Source organism: Scyliorhinus torazame, chromosome 5 (assembly GCF_047496885.1).
Source record: "Scyliorhinus torazame isolate Kashiwa2021f chromosome 5, sScyTor2.1, whole genome shotgun sequence".
Classification (NCBI taxonomy): domain Eukaryota; kingdom Metazoa; phylum Chordata; class Chondrichthyes; order Carcharhiniformes; family Scyliorhinidae; genus Scyliorhinus; species Scyliorhinus torazame.
The window spans coordinates 320,040,573-320,061,814 of record NC_092711.1 but is presented as its reverse complement, the minus strand read 5'-3'; the positions used below and the strand labels follow the sequence as shown (position 1 = coordinate 320,061,814).

The window sequence follows — 21,242 nt, the reverse complement described above, 5'->3', positions numbered from 1 at the left end:
TCCGTGCCTGCAAGTACTCTCCTTTGTCAGTGTTCCCTTCCCCACTGCCTCATTACATGCTTTGGTGTCCTGAATATCGGCTACCTTAGTTGCTGGACTACAAATCCGGTTCCCATTCCTCTGCCAAATTAGTTTAAACCCTCCCGAAGAGTACTAGAAAACCTCCCTCCCAGGATATTGGTGCCCCTCTGGTTCAGATGCAACCCGTCCTGCTTGTACAGGTCCCACCTTCCCCAGAATGCGCTTCAATTATCCAAATACCTGAAGCCTTCCCTCCTACACCATTCCTGCAGCCATGTGTTCAGCTGCACACACTCCCTATTCCTCGCTATCACGTGGCACCGGCAACAAACCAGAGATGACAACTGTCTGTCCTGGCTTTTAACTTCCAGCCTAACTCCCTAAACTCGTTAATTACCTCCACACCCTTTTCCTACCTACGTCGTTGGTACCAATGTGCACCACGACTTCTGGCTGCTCCCCCTCCCCCTTAAGGATCCTGAAGACACGATCCAAGACATCCCTGGCCCTGGCACCCGGGTGGCAACATACCTTCCGGGCGTCTCGCTCGCGACCACAGAATCTCCTATCTATTCCCCTAACCATTGAATCTCCTACAACTATTGCTTTTCTATTCTCCCCCCTTCCCTTCTGAGCCCCAGAGCCAGACTCAGGGCCAGAGACCTGGCCGCTAGGGCCTTCCCCCGGTAGGTCATCCCCCCCCCCCAACAGCATCCAAAACGGTATATTTGTTTTGAAGGGGAACAGCCACGAGGGATCCCTGCACTGTCTGCCTGTTGTTTTTTTTTTCCCCTTACCGTAACCCAGCTAGTCTTGTCCTGTACCTTGGGTGTGGTTACCTCCCTGTAACTCTTCTCTATCACCCCTTCTGCCTCCCGGATGATCCGAAGTTCATCCAGCTTCAGCTCCAGTTCCCTAACACGGTCTTTGAGGAGCTGGAGTTGGGTGCACTTCCCGCAGGTATAGTCAGCGGGGACACCGGTGGTATCCCTCACCACCCACATCCTACAGGAGGAGCATGCAACTGGCCTAGCCTCCATCCCCTCTTACCTTACAGAAAATAGCTGCCCTGTGGACCAACTGGATCTCCACCCTCCGACTCTGCTCCCAGTCAGCTGCACTCTCTGTAAACTCCTGGCTCTCTTCTCACTCTTTGCGGAAATGTAGGAAACGAAATGAAAGGAGCACCTTACTCCATCCTCACCTAACTCCCTCAGTCACCAAACTCTCACAATAGCACTCAAATGCACCAAATTCAGCACTCCCTCAGTCACCAAACTCTCACTATAGCACTCAAATGCGCCAAATTCAGCACTCAGTCACCAAACTCTCACTATAGCACTCAAATGCGCCAAATTCAGCACTCCCTCAGTCACCAAACTCTCACTATCGCACTCAAATGCACCAAATTCAGCACTCCCTCAGTCACCAAACTCTCACTATAGCACTCAAATGCACCAAATTCAGCACTCAGTGCAAACAAAGTCTGCACTGTAGGGGATCACCTTTATACTGTGAATCTAGCCTCTGAAAACTGGCCTAATCCAATTAACTAATTAACAAGCTCCAGCTGCAAGTACCTACAAGAAGAAGCTTTGTTTAAAGCTGATTGAAAATTCACCTTCTAAACCAAACAGCAACTTTTAAGTTAATTAACTAAATAAAAGAAAGACTATACTTTAGATAAAAATTAAGCCTTATACTCCCTCAGTCACCAAACTCTCACTATAGCACTCAAATGCACCAAATTCAGCGCACAGTGCAAACAAAGCGATGACAATGAACATATCTCTGTATATTTTATATTACAATTGAGGGTCTCAATCCTTTACAAGAGTCATAAGGCAGAACTGGGTTCGACAAAGTCTCTGCCCACCCCAGCTCAATACGTTTGTCCACTTGTTTGAGGAAAGCAAATATGTAATTATAATGTGATTGCTAACGAACAGGAGGGCTGCAGCATTGGGGCGGCTCTGAAGATGACCCAGGGTGTGAGACAAGATGCTTGGCTGCTCATTAGAGGCCAGAGGGATACAGTAACTCTCGCAACCAGCTGCTGCCTATTTGCGTCACATTTTGACGCAGTGTAAATACTTAGTCTCTGGTTTATTGTCCTGTGCTGCCTGGGTGTTCAAAGTGAACAGCCTGAACCCTCGTGTCCGTGAGGGGTTTTCAGACAGTAGGAGTAAACTAGTGCTTCCGTCTGTCTGTATTTTTCAGTATGCATTAACTTGTGATTTCTATGGTTGTGCACTAATAAAAATATGTCGGCAATGATCACACTTCATGAGCAGCTGACAGTCCCCTGTGGAAGGATAACATAATTATGTGTCTATATTCAAAGGGAACCTGTGGGAATTTTGTTAGTTAAATGGGGTCTGCAGAAGTTTTTTACGATTTACAGGGGTCTCCAACTGGGTGTCAGTATTTACAGGGGGTCTCCAGTTGGTGTCAGTATTTACAGGGGGTCTCCAACTGGGTGTCAGTATTTACAGGGGGTCTCCAACTGGGTGTCAGTATTTACAGGGGGTCTCCAATTGGTGTCAGTATTTACAGGGGATCTCCAGCAGTGTGTCAGTATTTACAGGGGGTCTCCAGCAGTGTGTCAGTATTTACAGGGGCTCTCCAGCAGTGTGTCAGTATTTACAGGGGGTCTCCAGTGTGTCAGTAATTACAGGGGGTCTCCAGTGTGTCAGTATTTACAGGGGGTCTCCAGTTGGTGTCAGTATTTACAGGGCGTCTCGAACTGGGTGTCAGAATTTACAGGGCGTCTCCAATTGGTGTCAGTATTTACAGGGGATCTCCAGCAGTGTGTCAGTATTTACAGGGGGTCTCCAGCAGTGTGTCAGTATTTACAGGGGGTCTCCAGCAGTGTGTCAGTATTTACAGGGGGTCTCCAGTGTGTCAGTATTTACAGGGGGTCTCCAGCAGTGTGTCAGTATTTACAGGGGGTCTCCAGTGTGTCAGTATTTACAGGGGGTCTCCAGTTTGTCAGTATTTACAGGGGGGTCTCCAGCACTGTGGCAGTATTTACAGGGAGTCTCCAGTGTGTCAGTATTTACAGGGGGGTCTCCAGTGTGTCAGTAATTACAGGGAGTCGCCAGTATGTCAGTATTTACAGGGGGTCTCCAGTGTGTCAGTATTTACAGGGGGGGCTCCAGTGTGTCAGTATTTGCAGAGTGTCTCCGGCAGTGAGTCAGTATTTACAGGGGGTCTCCAGTGTGTCAGTATTTACAGGGGGGTCTCCAGCACTGTGGCAGTATTTACAGGGTGTCTCCAGTGTGTCAGTATTTACAGGGGGTCTCCAGTGTGTCAGTATTTACGGGGGGTCTCCGGCAGTGTGTCAGTATTTACAGAGGGTCTCCAGTGTGTCAGTATTTACAGGGGGTCTCCAGTGTGTTAGTATTTACAGGGGGTCTCCAGCAGTGTGTCAGTATTTACAGAGGGTCTCCAGTGTGTCAGTATTTACAGGGGGTCTCCAGTGTGTTAGTATTTACAGGGGGTCTCCAGCAGTGTGTCAGTATTTACAGGGGGGGGCTCCAGCAGTGTGTCAGTATTTACAGGGGGTCTCCAGTGTGTCAGTATTTACAGGGGGGTCTCCAGCACTGTGGCAGTATTTTCAGGGTGTCTCCAGCACTGTGGCAGTATTTTCAGGGTGTCTCCAGTGTGTCAGTATTTACAGGGGGTCTCCGGCAGTGTGTCAGTATTTACAGGGGATCTCCAGTGTGTCAGTATTTACAGGGGGTCTCCAGTGTGTCGGTATTTACAGGGGGCCTCCAGTGTGTCAGTATTTACAGGGGGTCTCCAGTGTGTCAGTATTTACAGGGGGTCTCCAATGTGTCAGTATTTACAGGGGGTCTCCAGTGTGTCAGTATTTACAGGGGGTCTCCGGCAGTGTGTCAGTATTTACAGGGGGTCTCCAGTGTGTCAGTATTTACAGGGGGTCTCCAGTGTGTCAGTATTTACAGGGGGTCTCCAGTGTGTCAGTATTTACAGGGGGGGCTCCAGCAGAGTGTCAGTATTTACAGGGTGTCTCCAGTGTGTCAGTATTTACAGGGGGTCTCCAGCAGTGTGTCAGTAATTACAGGGGGATCCAGTGTGTCTGTACTTACAGGGGGTCTCCAGTTGGTGTCAGTATTTACAGGGCGTCTCGAACTGGGTGTCAGAATTTACAGGGCGTCTCCAATTGGTGTCAGTATTTACAGGGGGTCTCCAGCAGTGTGTCAGTATTTACAGGGGGGTCTCCAGCAGTGTGTCAGTATTTACAGGGGGTCTCCAGTGTGTCAGTATTTATAGGGCGTCTCCAGTGTGTCAGTATTTACAGGGGGTCTCCAGTGTGTCAGTATTTACAGGGGGGGCTCCAGTGTGTCAGTATTTACAGGGGGTCTCCAGTGTGTCAGTATTTACAGGGGGGGCTCCAGTGTGTCAGTATTTACAGAGTGTCTCCGGCAGTGAGTCAGTATTTACAGGGGGTCTCCAATGTGTCAGTATTTACAGGGGGGTCTCCAGCAGTGTGTCAGTATTTACAGGGTGTCTCCAGTGTGTCAGTATTTACAGGGGGTCTCCAGTGAGTCAGTATTTACAGGGGGTCTCCAGTGTGTCAGTATTTACAGGGGGGTCTCCAGCACTGTGGCAGTATTTACAGGGTGTCTCCAGTGTGTCAGTATTTACAGGGGGTCTCCAGTGTGTCAGTATTTACGGGGGGTCTCCGGCAGTGTGTCAGTATTTACAGAGGGTCTCCAGTGTGTCAGTATTTACAGGGGGTCTCCAGTGTGTTAGTATTTACAGGGGGTCTCCAGCAGTGTGTCAGTATTTACAGGGGGGGCTCCAGCAGTGTGTCAGTATTTACAGGGAGGTCTCCAGTGTGTCAGTATTTACAGGGGGTCTCCAGTGTGTCAGTATTTACTGGGGGGCCTCCAGTGTGTCAGTATTTACAGGGAGGTCTCCAGTGTGTTAGTGTTTACAGGGGGTCTCCAGTGTGTCAGTATTTACAGGGTGTCTCCGGCAGTGTGTCAGTATTTACAGGGGGTCTCCAGTGTGTCAGTATTTACAGGGGGTCTCCAGCAGTGTGTCAGTATTTACAGGGTGTCTCCGGCAGTGTGTCAGTATTTACAGGGTGTCTCCAGTGTGTCAGTATTTACAGGGGGTCTCCAGCAGTGTGTCAGTATTTACAGGGTGTCTCCGGCAGTGTGTCAGTATTTACAGGGGGTCTCCAGTGTGTCAGTATTTACAGGGTGTCTCCGGCAGTGTGTCAGTATTTACAGGGGGTCTCCAGTGTGTCAGTATTTACAGGGGGTCTCCAGTGTGTCAGTATTTACAGGGGGTCTCCAGTGTGTCAGTATTTACAGGAGGTCTCCAGCAGTGTGTCAGTATTTACAGGGGGTCTCCAGTGTGTCAGTAATTACAGGGAGTCTCCAGTGTGTCAGTATTTACAGGGGGGTCTCCAGCACTGTGGCAGTATTTACAGGGGGTCTCCAGTGTGTCAGTATTTACAGGGGGTTTCCAGCACTGTGGCAGTATTTACAGGGGGTCTCCAGTGTGTCAGTATTTACAGGGTGTCTCCAGCAGTGTGTCAGTATTTACAGGGGGTCTCCAGTGTGTCAGTATTTACAATGGGTCTCCAGTGTGTCAGTATTTACAGGGGGTCTCCAGTGTGTCAGTATTTACAGGGGGTCTCCAGTGTGTCAGTATTTACAGGGGGTCTCCAGTGTGTCAGTATTGACGGGGGGTCTCCAGTGTGTCAGTATTTACAGGGGGTCTCCAGTGTGTCAGTATTTACAGGGGGTCTCCAGCAGTGTGTCAGTATTTACAGGGAGCCTCCAGTGTGTCAGTATTTACGGGGGGTCTCCATTGTATCAGTATTGACAGGGGGTCTCCAGCAGTGTGTCAGTATTTACAGGGGGATCTCCCGTGTGTCAGTATTTACAGGGGGATCTCCAGTGTGTCAGTATTTACAGGGGTGTCTCCAGCGTGTCAGTATTTACAGGGGATCTCCAGTGTGTCAGTATTTACAGGGTGGGGTCTCCAGCAGTGTGTCAGTATTTACAGGGTGTCTCCAGCAGTGTGTCAGTGTTTACAGGGATGTCTCCAGTGATTCAGTGTTTCCAGGGTGGTCTCCAATGTGTCAGTATTTACAGGGGGTCTCCAGTGTGTCAGTATTTACTCGGGGGCCTCCAGTGTGTCAGTATTTACAGGGAGGTCTCCAGTGTGTTAGTGTTTACAGGGAGGTCTCCAGTGTGTCAGTGTGTACAGGGGCTCTTGTGAGCCTGTCAGTATTTACAGGGGCTCTTGTGAGTGTGTCAGTGTTTAGAGGGACTCTTGTGAGTGTGTCAGATTTTACCAGAGGCTCTTGTGAATATGTCAGTCTTTACAGGAGACTCTAGTGTGTGTGTCAGTGTTTACAGGGGGCTCTTGTGAGTGTGTCAGTATTTATAGGGACTTTTGTAAATGTGTCAGTATTTGCAGGGGCTCTTGTGAGTATCAATCGCAAGGAGCGATATAGGATCAGAAGGCATAGAATCTCTGTGGGTGGAGTTGAGGAATTGCAAAGGTAAAAAGACCCTGATGGGAGTTATGTATAGGCCCCCCAGCAGTAGTCAATATGTGGGGCAGAAAATACATCAGGAGATAGAAAAGGCATGTAAAAAAGGCAATATTAAAATAATCATGGGGGACCTCAATATGCAGGTGGACTGGGAAAATCAGGTTGGTAGTGGATCCAAAGAAAAGGAATGTCGAAGAGATGGTTTTTTGGAGCAGCTTGTGACAGAGCCTACTGGGGAACAGTCAATTCTGGCTTTGGTGATGTGTAATGAGGCAGACCTGATTTGGGAACTTAAGGTGAAGGAACCCTTAGGGAGCAGTGACCACAATATGATAGAATTTACCCTGCAGTTTGAGAGGGAGAAGCTGCAATCAGATGTAACGGTATTACAATTCAATAAGGGTAACTACAAAGACATGAGGGAGCAGCTGGCCAGAGTTGATTGGAAAAGGAGCCTAGCAGGGAAGACCGTGGAACAGCAATGGCGGGAGTTTTGGAAGGTTATTAGGGAGGCACAACAGAAATTCATCCCAAGGAGGAGGAAACATGCTAAGGGGAGGACAAGGCATCCAAGGCTGACGAGCATTGTCAAGGACAGCATAAAGGCTGAAGAAAAAGCAAACAAAGTGGCGAGGATTTATGGGAAACCAGAGGATTGGCAAGCCTTTAAAAGCGAGCAGAGGACAACTAAAAAAGCAGAAAGGGGGAGAAGATGAAGTATGAGTGCAAGCTAGCTAGTAATATAAAGGAAGATAGGAAGAGTTTATTTCAATATATAAAAGGTAAGGGAGAGGCAAAAATAGACATTGGACCACTGGAAAAGGTGGCTGGAAAAGTAGTAATAGGAAACAAAGAAATGACAAACGAACTGAATAGTTACTCTGCATCAGTCTTCACGGTGGAAGACACCAGTGGTATGCCAGAGCTCCAGGAGAACCAGGGGGCAGAGGTGAGTGCAGTGACCATTACTAAGGAGAACGTTCTAGGGAAACTGAAAGGCCTGAAGGTGGATAAGTCACCTGGACCGGATGTACTGCATTCCAGGTTCCTAAAAGAGATAGCTGAGGAAATTGTGGAGGCATGAGAAATGATCTTTCTGGAATCACTGGAGGCAGGAAGGTCCCAGAGGACTGGAAAGTGGCTAATGTAACTAACACCCCTGTTTAAAAAGGGAGGGAGGCACAAGACAGGAAATTATAGGCCGGTTAGCCTGACTTCGGTCATTGGTAAGATTTCAGAGTCTGTTATTAAAGATGAGATCGCAAAGGGGATAAAGGGGTCTTTTTCAGGATGGCAGCCGGTGACTAGTGGTGTGCCTCAGGGGTCTGTGCTGGGACCACAACTTTTCACAATATACATTAACGATCTGGAAGAAGGAACTGAAGGCACTGTTGCTAAGTTTGCAGATGATACAAAGATCTGTAGAGGGACAGGTAGTATTGAGGAAGCAAGGGGGCTGCAGAAGGACTTGGACAAGCTCGGAGAGTGGGCAATGAAGTGGCAAATGAAATACAATGTGGAAAAGTGTGAGGTTGTGCACTTTGGAAGGAGGAATTTAGGCATAGACTATTTTCTAAATGGGGATATGCTTAGGAAATCAGAAGCACAAAGGATCTTGGGAGTCCTTGTTCATGATTCTCTTCAGGTTAACGTGCAGGTTCAGTCGGCAGTTAAGAAGGCAAATGCAATGTTTGCATTCATGTCGAGAGGTCTAGAATACAAGACCAGGGATGTACTTCTGAGGCTGTATAAGTCTCTGGTCAGACCCCATTTGGAGTATTGTGAGCAGTTTTGAGCCCTATATCTAAGGAAGGATGTGCTAGCCTTGGAATGGGTCCAGAGGAGGTCCACATGAATGATCCCTGGAATGAAGAACTTGTTGCATGAGAAACGTTTGAGGACTCTGGGTCTGTACTCGTTAGAGCTTAGAAGGTTGAGGGGGGATCTTATTGAAACTGACAAGACACTGCGAGACCTGGATAGAGTGGATGTGGAGAGGATGTTCCCACTTGCAGGAAAACTAGATCGAGAGGATACCATCTCAGACTAAAGGGACTATCCAACTCTGCTTTGGTAATGGTCCGTGAACTGCCATCGTGCCCTGGATAGTGCCAACTCCTATCTGCTGGTGACATTTAAACCCATTTTATGGGCCTGCCGGAGGAAATCCCTTATCAGTATACAACTGTTGGAGTGACCTTCCTTTTCTGCATACAGTCCAGGCCATGAGACCTTCCTCCTCTTGGACAGACTTTCCATGCATTTCTTCCCCTCTGTTATTTGGATGTGACTGTTTGTACCTCCTTCAGAACCATCTTCTGTTACTGTATATCTCATTATTATCCCCTTTTGTCTCCTGCCACCCCCCCACAAGTTTAGGCAATCTGTTTTCATAATTTAGACTTTTAAGCCCTGGTAACAAACTAATGAATCTGTGTTCCTCCAAGGCCCAATGTTCTGTTAACAAATTTGCTTTTGATCCATTAGTGTTGATGGAGCGCTGGGAGTGTGCATCACTGCTCCAGGGGGAGCCATAGCATCTGTTCCCAACTGGACACTACGTGGCACAGAACTGATGAATGGAACTTCAATGTCATCTCCGAATGCTTGTGGAGGCATCGCTCTGTTACTCTCAGGTACAGTAAGAGGCTGTGAGATTGACAGTCAGAGTGGCGGCGAAGCTGTGTGCACTTTGTGATATAACTCTGTATCGGAAGTGTAAGTGTTGCTTTAATTGGCCTTTGAACCATCACGGCACATATGTAATAATGTTTAAAGCAAATATCCACCTCGGGGGGCCTTTGCTGCTCCTATGTTAAAGACACTAAATTATACTGTTTGCTTTCATCTGATTCCTCTGAATAGCTACAACATCCTTTTTATACTGTGCCAAATAGAACTCAACACATGTTTAATGTTTCTGAGTGCCATTATTACACCAGTGAGTGATAAAGCAACAGAATTGCCTCACGATTTTGACTCACTGCAACTATCGCAAAAGACTGAACAGTTTAGGGTTTTTCTGGAAAACAGGAGACTGAGGAGGTGACCTAGTTATGAAGGGATTCAGTAGGATTGATATGGAGCTGATGCCTTGTTGGGGAGTCTGAAACCGGGAGCCATAAATATAAAATGGTCAACAAATCTAATCGGGAATTCAGGAGAATTCCTGGTGAGAGTATGGAACCCGCTGCCACAGGGTGTGCCTGAGGCAAATGGCATGGATACATTTAAGGGGAAGCTGGATAAACACATGAAGGAGAACAAAATAAAAAGTTATATAGATCGGGTGAGATTGCGTAGGGCAAAATAGAATTCCTACAGTGCAGAAGGAGGCTGTGATGATAGGTGGACTATCATCTGTATAGAATATGAGTAGATCATCATCTGTATTAGCTATATGTTTTACTGTTGTAGTTCTAACATCTGACCAGCAGGTGCTGCGAGTATGCAGGCACGTGACCCGGACACACCATGTGTTCCAGGACAAGGTGTTAGTAAGGAGTTGATAGCAGTCGCATATTAGAGTTGCTCTGTAGTATCTTCGTGTACGTTAGTGTTAGACCATTATTTCCAACTGTAGTAATCTTAGACATGATAGTAATCCTTTAGAGTAGTGTTAGTAATAAATAGTTTTGTTGTAAGTTCTTCGTTGACACATAGAATCATAGAAGTTTACAGCATGGAAACAGGCCCTTCGGCCCAACCAGTCCATGCCGCCCAGTTTTTACCATTAAGCTAGTCCCAGTTGCCCGCACTTGGCCCATAACCCTCTATACCCATCTTACCCATGTAACTATCTAAATGCTTTTTAAAAGACACAATTGTACCCGCCTCTACTACGACCTCTGGCAGCCCATTCCAGACACTCACTACCCTCTGAGTGAAGAAATTGCCCCTCTGGGCCCTTCTGAATCTCTCCCCTCTCACCTTAAACCTATGCCCTCTAGTTTTAGACTCCCCTACCTTTGGGAAAAGATGTTGACTATCTACCTTATCTATGCCCCTCATTATTTTATAGACCTCTATAAGATCACCCCTAAGCCTCCTACGCTCCAGGGAAAAAAGTCCCAGTCTATCCAGCCTCTCCTTATAACTCGAACCATCAAGTCCCGGTAACATCCTAGTAAATCTTTTCTGCACACTTTCTAGTTTAATAATATCCTTTCTATAATAGGGTGACCAGAACTGCACACAGTATTCCAAGTGTGGCCGTACCAATGTCATGTACAACTTCAACAAGACGGCCCAACTCCTGTATTCAATGTTCTGACCAATGAAACCAAGCATGCCGAATGCCTTCTTCACCACCCTGTCCACCTGCGACTCCACCTTCAAGGAGCTATGAACCTGTACTCCTAGATCTCTTTGTTCTATAACTCTCCCCAACGCCATACCATTAACTGAGTAGGTCCTGGCCTGATTCGATCTGCCAAAATGCATCACCTCACATTTATCTAAATTAAACTCCATCTGCCATTCGTCGGCCCACTGGCCTAATTGATCAAGATCCCGTTGCAATCCTAGATAACCTTCTTCACTATCCACTGTGCCACCAATCTTGGTGTCATCTGCAAACTTACTAACCATGCCTCCTAAATTTTCATCCAAATCATTAATATAAATCACAAATAACAGTGGACCCAGCACCGATCCCTGAGGCACACCACTGGTCACAGGCCTCCAGTTTGAAAAACAACCCTCTGCAACCACCCTCTGCCTCCTGTCGTCCAGCCAATTTTGAATCCAATTGGCAACCTCACCCTGGATCCCCTGAGCTTTAACCTTCTGCAACAACCTACCATGCGGTACCTTGTCAAAGGCTTTGCTAAAGTCCATGTAGACAACGTCTACTGCACTGCCCTCATCTACCTTCTTGGTCACCCCCTCAAAAAACTCAATCAAATTTGTGAGACATGATTTTCCACGCACAAAGCCATGCTGACTGCCCCGAATCAGTCCTTGCCTCTCTAAATGCTTGTAGATCCTGTCTCTCAGAATACCTTCTAGCAACTTACCTACTACAGACGTTAGGCTCACCGGTCTGTAGTTCCCAGGCTTTTCCCTGCTGCCCTTCTTAAACAAGGGCACAACATTCGCCACTCTCCAATCTTCAGGCACCTCACCTGTGGCTGCTGATGATTCAAATATCTCTGTTAGGGGGCCCGCAATTTCCTCCCTAGCCTCCCACAACATCCTGGGATACATTTCATCAGGTCCCGGGGATTTTTCTACCTTGATGCGCTTTAAGACTTCCAGCACCACCTCCTCTGTAATATGCACACTTCTCAAGACATCACTATTTATTTCCCTTAGTTTCCTAACATCCATGCCTTTCTCCACCGTGAATACCGATGAGAAATATTCATTCAGGATCTCACCCAACTCTTGTGGCTCTGCACATAGATGTCCTTGTTGATCCTTAAGAGGCCCTACTCTGTCCCTAGTTACTCTTTTCCCCTTTATGTATCTGTAGAATCTCTTTGGATTCTCCCTTACATTATTTGCCAAAGCAATTTCATGTCCCCTTTTTGCCCTCCTGATTTCCCTCTTAACTCTATTTCGACAATCTCTATACTCTTAAAGGGATCCACTTGAGCCCAGTTGCTTATGTACGTCATATGCCTCCTTCTTCTTTTTGACCAGAGTCTCAATATCTCGAGTCATCCAGGGTTCCCTTCTACCAGCCTTGCCCTTCACTCTAAAGGGAATGTGCTTACCCTGCACCCTGGTTAACACATTTTTAAAAGCCTCCCATTTACCAGCCGTCCCTTTGCCTGCCAACAGTCTCCCCCAATCTACCTCTGCAAGTTCCTGTCTGATACCATCAAAATTGGCCTTGCCCCAATTAAGAATTTTAACTCTTAGGCCAGACCTATCATTCTCCATAGCTATCTTAAAACTAATGGAGTTATGGTCACTTGTCCCAAAGTGATCCCTCACTAGCACTTCTGTCACTTGCCCTTCCTTATTTCCCAAGACGAGGTCATGTTTTGCCCCCTCTCTAGTCGGTCCATCCACATACTGAATGAGAAATTCCTCCTGAATACACTCAACAAATTTCCCTCCATCCAAGCCCCTAATGCTATGGCTGTCCCAGTCAATGTTGGGAAAGTTAAAGTCCCCTACTACTACCACCCTATTATTCTTGCAGCTATCTGTAATCTCCTTACATATTTGCTCCTCAATTTCCCGCTGACTATTTGGGGGCCTGTAGTACAGTCCTACCAAGGTGATCGCTCCCTTCTTATTTTTCAGTTCCACCCATATAGACTCAGTGGGCGAACCCTCGGATATATCCCCTCTAAGTACTGCCGTGATGTTCTCCCTAATCAAAAACACCACTCCCCCTCCTCTCTTACCTCCTGTTCTATCCTTTCTATAGCATCTGTACCCCGGAACATTGAGCTGCCAGTCCTGCCCCTCCCTTAGCCATGTTTCAGTCATAGCTATAATATCCCAGTCCCATGTGCCCGTCCATGCCCTAAGTTCATCCGCTTTGCCCGTCAGGCCCCTTGCATTGAAATAAATGCAGTTTAATGTAGACCTTCCTTGCTCTCTGCCCTGCTTTCTCTGGTCATGCTTTACACACTCTCCCTTCCTGCCTTTTGTTTCTGTCCCCACTGACTTCCTAGATCGGTTCCCATCCCCCTGGCACATTAGTTTAAACCCTCCCCAACTGCACTAGCAAACACACCCCCGAGAACATTGGTTCCGGTCCCACCCAGATGCAGACCGTCCGATTTGTACAGGTCCCACCTCCCCCAGAACCGGTCCCAATGTCCCAGGAATTTGAAACCCTCCCTCTTGCACCATCTCTCAAGCCACGTATTCATCCTAGCTATCCTGTCATTCCTACTCTATCACGTGGCACTGGTAGCAATCCTGAGATTACTACCTTTGAGGTCCTACTTTTTAGTTTAACTCCTAACTCCCTAAATTCAGCTTGTAGGACCTCATCCCGTTTTTTACCTATATCGTTTGGATTTCGGCGGCAGCGGTGCGCAGGGGCCTTCTGGGAGGTGAGTAGTGAGTTTAAAAGCTCTTACCTTTACAGGAGCAGCCCTTTGGATTTCGGCGGCAGCGGTGCGCAGGGGCCTTCTGGGAGGTGAGTAGTGTATTTAAAAACCTTACCTTTACAGGAGCAGCCCTTTGGATTTCGGCGGCAGCGGTGCGCAGGGGCCTTCTGGGAGGTGAGTAGTGAGTTTAAAACCACTTACCTTTACAGGAGCAGCCCTTTGGATTTCGGCGGCAGCGGTGCGCAGGGGCCTTCTGGGAGGTGAGTAGTGAGTTTAAAACCACTTACCTTTACAGGAGCAGCCCTTTGGATTTCGGCGGCAGCGGTGCGCAGGGGCCTTCTTGGAGGTGAGTAGTGTGTTTAAAAACCTTACCTTTACAGGAGCAGCCCTTTGGATTTCGGCGGCAGCGGTGCGCAGGGGCCTTCTTGGAGGTGAGTAGTGTGTTTAAAAACCTTACCTTTACAGGAGCAGCCCTTTGGATTTCGGCGGGAACCGGAAGTTCGACCTCTGGCAAGTTTCCCCCCCCCCCCCCCCCCAAACTAATAAATTCTGGTGGAGAGGAAACCCGAGACACTACACGTGTAGTGTCTCCCACCCACCCTCCTCCTCTAACCTAATATAAGACCCATTGGTGTAAGGTAAGTGCCATATTATATTATTATATTATTAGCATTGTGCAGGTCAAGGATTGGAGGTGGAGGAGCAGTCTCTGTCAGCGAGAGAACCTGAGAACATCTCAGAAGGTAAGCAAGTGATTTTTACTTTTATACCTTTTTTTCAAATTGTGTGTGTCGGGGGGAAACTGAAGTGACATCACAGAAAAGCTGTGACCTGAGTGGCTGGTTGGGATTTTAACCTAAATTTTTGAGTATTTGGGAACTAATTAAACATAATAACTTAATTATAATTTAGAGGATATCTAAGCCAGAGATCGGAGAATATTATAGTTAGCTATCGCATTTCTATTAGAAATCTAGTGCTAGGAAACAGATAGTTGACAGTAACTTTGTAATTAAAAAAAAAAAAGTATTTATAAAAAAAAAAGACAAATTTTAATTTTAATTAATTGACGCAATGTCAGTTAGAGGGGTGCTGTGCTCTGACTGTGAGATGTGGCAGGTCCGGGAGGCTTCCAGCGTCCCGGATGGCTTCATCTGCAGAAAGTGCACCCAACTGCAGCTCCTCACAGACCGCATGGTTCGGTTGGAGCAGCAATTGGATGCACTTAGGAGCATGCAGGTGGCGGAAAGCGTCATAGATCGCAGTTATGTAAGTGTGGTCACACCCAAGGTGCAGGCAGAGAAATGGGTGACCACCAGAAAGGGCAGGCAGTCAGTGCAGGAATCCCCTGTGGTTGTCCCCCTCTCGAACAGATATACCCCTTTGGATACTGTCGTGGGGGATAGCCTATCAGGGGAAAACAGCAGCAGCCAGAGCAGTGGCACCACGGCTGGCTCTGATGTTCAGAAGGGAGGGTCAAAGCGCAGAAGAGTAATAGTTATAGGGGACTCTATAGTCAGGGGCACAGATAGGCGCTTCTGTGGACGTGAAAGAGACTCCAGGATGGTATGTTGCCTCCCTGGTGCCAGGGTCCAGGATGTCTCCGAACGGGTAGAGGGAATCCTGAAGGGGGAGGGCAAACAGGCAGAGGTCGTTGTACATATTGGTACTAACGACATAGGCAGGAAGGGGCATGAGGTCCTGCAGCAGGAGTTCAGGGAGCTAGGCAGAAAGTTAAAAGACAGGACCTCGAGGGTTGTAATCTCGGGATTACTCCCTGTGCCACGTGCCAGTGAGGCTAGAAATAGGAAGATAGAGCAGACAAACACGTGGCTAAACAGCTGGTGTAGGAGGGAGGGTTTCTGTTATCTGGACCACTGGGAGCTCTTCCGGGGCAGGTGTGACCTGTATAAGATGGACGGGTTGCATCTAAACCGGAGAGGCATAAATATCCTGGCCGCGAGATTTGCTAGTGTCACACGGGAGGGTTTAAACTAGTATGGCAGGGGGGTGGGCACGGGAGCAATAGGTCAGAAGGTGAGAGCATTGAGGGAGAACTAGGGAATAGGGACAGTGTGGCTCTGAGGCAGAGCAGACGGGGAGAAGTTGCTGAACACAGCGGGTCTGGTGGCCTGAAGTGCATATGTTTTAATGCAAGGAGCATTACGGGTAAGGCAGATGAACTTAGAGCTTGGATTACTACTTGGAACTATGATGTTGTTGCCATTACAGAGACCTGGTTGAGGGAAGGGCAGGATTGGCAGCTAAACGTTCCAGGATTTAGATGTTTCAGGCGGGATAGAGGGGGATGTAAAAGGGGAGGCGGAGTTGCGCTACTTGTTCAGGAGAGTATCACAGCTATACAGCGAGAGAACACCTCAGAGGGCAGTGAGGCTATATGGGTAGAGATCAGGAATATGAAGGGTGCAGTCACAATGTTGGGGGTATACTACAGGCCTCCCAACAGCCAGCGGGAGATAGAGGAGCAGATAGGTAGACAGATTTTGGAAAAGAGTAAAAACAACAGGGTTGTGGTGATGGGAGACTTCAACTTCCCCAATATTGACTGGGACTCACTTAGTGCCAGGGGCTTAGACGGGGCAGAGTTTGTAAGGAGCATCCAGGAGGGCTTCTTAAAACAATATGTAAACAGTCCAACTAGGGAAGGGGCGGTACTGGACCTGGTATTGGGGAATGAGCCCGGCCAGGTGGTAGATGTTTCAGTAGGGGAGCATTTCGGTAACAGTGACCACAATTCAGCAAGTTTTAAAGTACTGGTGGACAAGGATAAGAGTGGTCCGAGGATGAATGTGCTAAATTGGGGGAAGGCTAATTATAACAATATTAGGCGGGAACTGAAGAACATAGATTGGGGGCGGATGTTTGAGGGCAAATCAACATCTGACATGTGGGAGGCTTTCAAGTGTCAGTTGAAAGGAATACAGGACAGGCATGTTCCTGTGAGGAAGAAAGATAAATACGGCAATTTTCGGGAACCTTGGATGACGAGTGATATTGTAGGCCTCGTCAAAAAGAAAAAGGAGGCATTTGTCAGGGCTAAAAGGCTGGGAACAGACGAAGCCTGTGTGGCATATAAGGAAAGTAGGAAGGAACTTAAGCAAGGAGTCAGGAGGGCTAGAAGAGGTCATGAAAAGTCATTGGCAAATAGGGTTAAGGAAAATCCAAAGGCTTTTTACACTTACATAAAAAGCAAGAGGGTAGCCAGGGAAAGGGTTGGCCCACTGAAGGATAGGCAAGGGAATCTATGTGTGGAGCCAGAGGAAATGGGCGAGGTACTAAATGAATACTTTGCATCAGTATTCACCAAAGAGAAGGAATTGGTAGATGTTGAGTCTGGAGAAGGGGGTGTAGATAGCCTGGGTCACATTGTGATCCAAAAAGACGAGGTGTTGGGTGTCTTAAAAAATATTAAGGTAGATAAGTCCCCAGGGCCGGATGGGATCTACCCCAGAATACTGAAGGAGGCTGGAGAGGAAATTGCTGAGGCCTTGACAGAAATCTTTGGATCCTCGCTGTCTTCAGGGGATGTCCCGGAGGACTGGAGAATAGCCAATGTTGTTCCTCTGTTTAAGAAGGGTGGCAGGGATAATCCCGGGAACTACAGGCCGGTGAGCCTTACTTCAGTGGTAGGGAAATTACTGGAGAGAATTCTTCGAGACAGGATCTACTCCCATTTGGAAGCAAATGGACGTATTAGTGAGAGGCAGCACGGTTTTGTGAAGGGGAGGTCGTGTCTCACTAACTTGATAGAGTTTTTCGAGGAGGTCACTAAGATGATTGATGCAGGTAGGGCAGTAGATGTTGTCTATATGGACTTCAGTAAGGCCTTTGACAAGGTCCCTCATGGTAGACTAGTACAAAAGGTGAAGTCACACGGGATCAGGGGTGAACTGGCAAGGTGGATACAGAACTGGCTAGGCCATAGAAGGCAGAGGGTAGCAATGGAGGGATGCTTTTCTAATTGGAGGGCTGTGACCAGTGGTGTTCCACAGGGATCAGTGCTGGGACCTTTGCTCTTTGTAGTATATATAAATGATTTGGAGGAAAATGTAACTGGTCTGATTAGTAAGTTTGCAGACGACACAAAGGTTGGTGGAATTGCGGATAGCGATGAGGACTGTCTGAGGATACAGCAGGATTTAGATTGTCTGGAGACTTGGGCGGAGAGATGGCAGATGGAGTTTAACCTGGACAAATGTGAGGTAATGCATTTTGGAAGGGCTAATGCAGGTAGGGAATATACAGTGAATGGTAGAACCCTCAAGAGTATTGAAAGTCAAAGAGATCTAGGAGTACAGGTCCACAGATCACTGAAAGGGGCTACACAGGTGGAGAAGGTAGTCAAGAAGGCATACGGCATGCTTGCCTTCATTGGCCGGGGCATTGAGTATAAGAATTGGCAAGTCATGTTGCAGCTGTATCGAACCTTAGTTAGGCCACACTTGGAGTATAGTGTTCAATTCTGGTCGCCACACTACCAGAAGGATGTGGAGGCTTTAGAGAGGGTGCAGAAGAGATTTACCAGAATGTTGCCTGGTATGGAGGGCATAAGCTATGAGGAGCGATTGAATAAACTCGGTTTGTTCTCACTGGAACGAAGGAGGTTGAGGGGCGACCTGATAGAGGTATACAAAATTATGAGGGGCATAGACAGAGTGGATAGTCAGAGGCTTTTCCCCAGGGTAGAGGGGTCAATTACTAGGGGGCATAGGTTTAAGGTGAGAGGGGCAAAGTTTAGAGTAGATGTACGAGGCAAGTTTTTTACGCAGAGGGTAGTGGGTGCCTGGAACTCACTACCGGAGGAGGTAGTGGAGGCAGGGACGATAGGGACATTTAAGGGGCATCTTGACAAATATATGAATAGGATGGGAATAGAAGGATACGGACCCAGGAAGTGTAGAAGATTGTAGTTTAGTCGGGCAGTATGGTCGGCACGGGCTTGGAGGGCCGAAGGGCCTGTTCCTGTGCTGTACATTTCTTTGTTCTTTGTTCTTTATCGTTGGTGCCTATATGCACCACGACAGCTGGCTGTTCACCCTTCCCCTCCAGAGTGCCCTGCAGCCGCTCCGAGACATCCTTGACCTTGCACCAGGGAGGCAACATACCAACCTGGATTCTCGTTTGCGTCCGCAGAATCGCCTGTCTATTCCCCTTACAATTGAATCCCCTATCACTATAGCTCTGCCACTCTTTTTCCCGCCCTTCTGTGCAGCAGAACCAGCCACGGTGCCATGAACCTGGCTGCTGCCACCTTCCCCTGGTGAGCCATCTCCCCCAACAGTTTCCAAAACGGTAAATCTGTTTTGGAGGGAGATGACCGCAGGGGATCCCTGCACTGCCTTCCTACTCTTCCTCTGTCTGTTGGTCACCCTTTCCCTATCTGCCTCAGTAATTTTAATCTGCGGTGTGACCAACTCACTGAATGTGCTATCCACAACTTCCTCAGCATCGCGGATGCTCCAAAGTGAGTCCATCCGCATCTCCAGAGCCGTCAAGCGGTCTAACAGGAGCTGCAGTTGGACACACTTCTTGCAGATGAAGGAGTCAGGGACACCAGAAGGGACCCTGACTTGCCACGTCTCACAAGAGGAGCATGACACGGGTCTGAGCTCTCCTGCCATGACTTAAACCTGAAGTTAAATTTGAACTACACTACACAGCTAAGAGAAAGTCAAAGACAGAGAAATCACTTACCAGTTACAAGCCAATCACTTACCTGCTGGCTGTGATGCAATTGCTCCAGAGACTCCCTCACAGGTCTGCTTCTCTGCACCTCCTTCAGGTGAGCACCAAATTCCCTTAACTAGTTAATTAATTTACTTAATTAATTTGATTTTTTTTTTTTTTTTTTTTGTCACTCCCCTCTTACCCGAACTCAGCCTTACCCAAACTCAGATACACTCTGTTTGCCTTCAGCACTCTGTTTCTATAGGCACTTCAGCCACACCCTTTGTATCCTTCCTGATTTACAGTCAGCCAATAGGCCTGCTCCCGAAACTGATCTCCCGAAACGAACAGCTGACCTGCAAGGTAAGGAAGTTGTTAAGCACGACCACATCCACACTCCATATCAGCACAATCAAAGAACATCACAGAGGCCAATTGGCCCATTGCGTCTGCACCAACCCTCCGAATGAGGACCCAACCTAGGCCCACTCCCCCACCCTATCCCTGTAACCCTACCTAACCTTTGGGTACTAAGGGGTAATTTAGCCTTGCCAATCCACCTAACCTGCACATCTTTGGACTGGGAGGAAACCCACTCCGACACGAATAGAATGTGCAAAATCCACACAGACAGTCACCCAAGGCTGGAATTGAACCTGGGTCCCTGGTGTGGAGCAGGTTGGCCAAATGGTCTGTTGCTGTTTTGTACAATTCTCTGTAATTCCATATATAAAAGCCTGAGTTCTCAGTCTCTGACCCCCTGCGGTTCCTATGTGTCTTTGGTGAGTTGAAGAGCTTCATTCCAATCAGATAATCACAAAGAAAATCAAGTTAACAGACGAAGCCCTTGCTTTGCTGCATGCTCGTCGCATATGACTAAGAACATCTGATTGTGGAATCGCCTGACAACATTTATAACACTTGAGGCCTCTGCGTGTCACCCACTTGTAAAGGTTTATATCATTTGCACTCAATATTAGGGTAGTGTCCAAGGACCAACCATCTTCAGTTGCTTCATCAATGATCTTCCTTCCATGACAAGGTCGGAAATAGGGATGTTCATAATTACATAATGTTCAGCATCTTTTGCGACTCCCCAGATAATGAAGCAGTCCATGTGCAAAAGCATCAAGACTTGGACAATATCCAGGCTCAGGCTGACAAGTGGCGAGTAACACTCCCGCCGCACAAGTGCCAGGCAATGACCATCTCCTATAAGAGAGAATCTAACTATCGCCACTTGACATTCAGCAGCATTACCATCGCTGAATCTCCCACAATCAACATTCTGTGGGTGGTGGGTTAACATTAACTAGAAACTGAGCTGGACTAGCCATATAAATACTGTGGCTACAAGAGCATGTCGGAGACGAGGAATCCTTAAACATAGAAAATACAGCACAGAACAGGCCCTTCGGCCCACGATGTTGTGCCGAACCTTTGTCCTAGATTAATCATAGATTATCATTGAATCTACAGTGCAGAAGGGGGCCATTCGGCCCTTTGAGTCTGCACCGGCTCTTGGAAAGAGCACCCTACCCAAACTCAACACCTCCACCCAACACCAAGGGCAATTTGGACATTAAGGGCAATTTATCATTGGCCAATTCACCTAACCCGCACATCTTTGGACTGTGGGAGGAAACCGGAGCACCCGGAGGAAACCCACGCAGACACGGGGAGGACGTGCAGACTCCGCACAGACAATGACCCAAGCCGGAATCGAACCTGGGACCATGGAGCTGTGAAGCAATTGTGCTATCCACAATGCTACCGTGCTGCCCTGTGGTGAGTAACTCTATAAAGCCTGACCACCATCTACAAGGCACAAGTCAGGAGTGTGATGGAATACTCTCCACTTGCCTGGATGTGATCTCCAACAAAGAAGCTCGACACCATCCAGAACAAAGCAGCCACTTGACCAGCACTCCTTCCACAAACATTCACTCCCTTCCCCACCAACGAATAGT

The 21,242-nt window shown here is 47.7% G+C and overlaps 1 protein-coding gene across 2 annotated transcripts in view; it reads left to right on the top strand.

Moving 5' to 3' along the window:
* Positions 1–21,242, top strand: part of LOC140421315 (tripeptidyl-peptidase 2-like) — a 194,416-nt gene that overhangs the window by 72,551 nt on the left and 100,623 nt on the right. For both annotated transcript variants that reach the window (XM_072505959.1, XM_072505960.1), the window contains exon 11: positions 9,053–9,201. In XM_072505959.1, the coding sequence (XP_072362060.1) occupies positions 9,053–9,201 (149 nt within the window). The remainder of the gene's footprint in view (positions 1–9,052; positions 9,202–21,242) is intronic.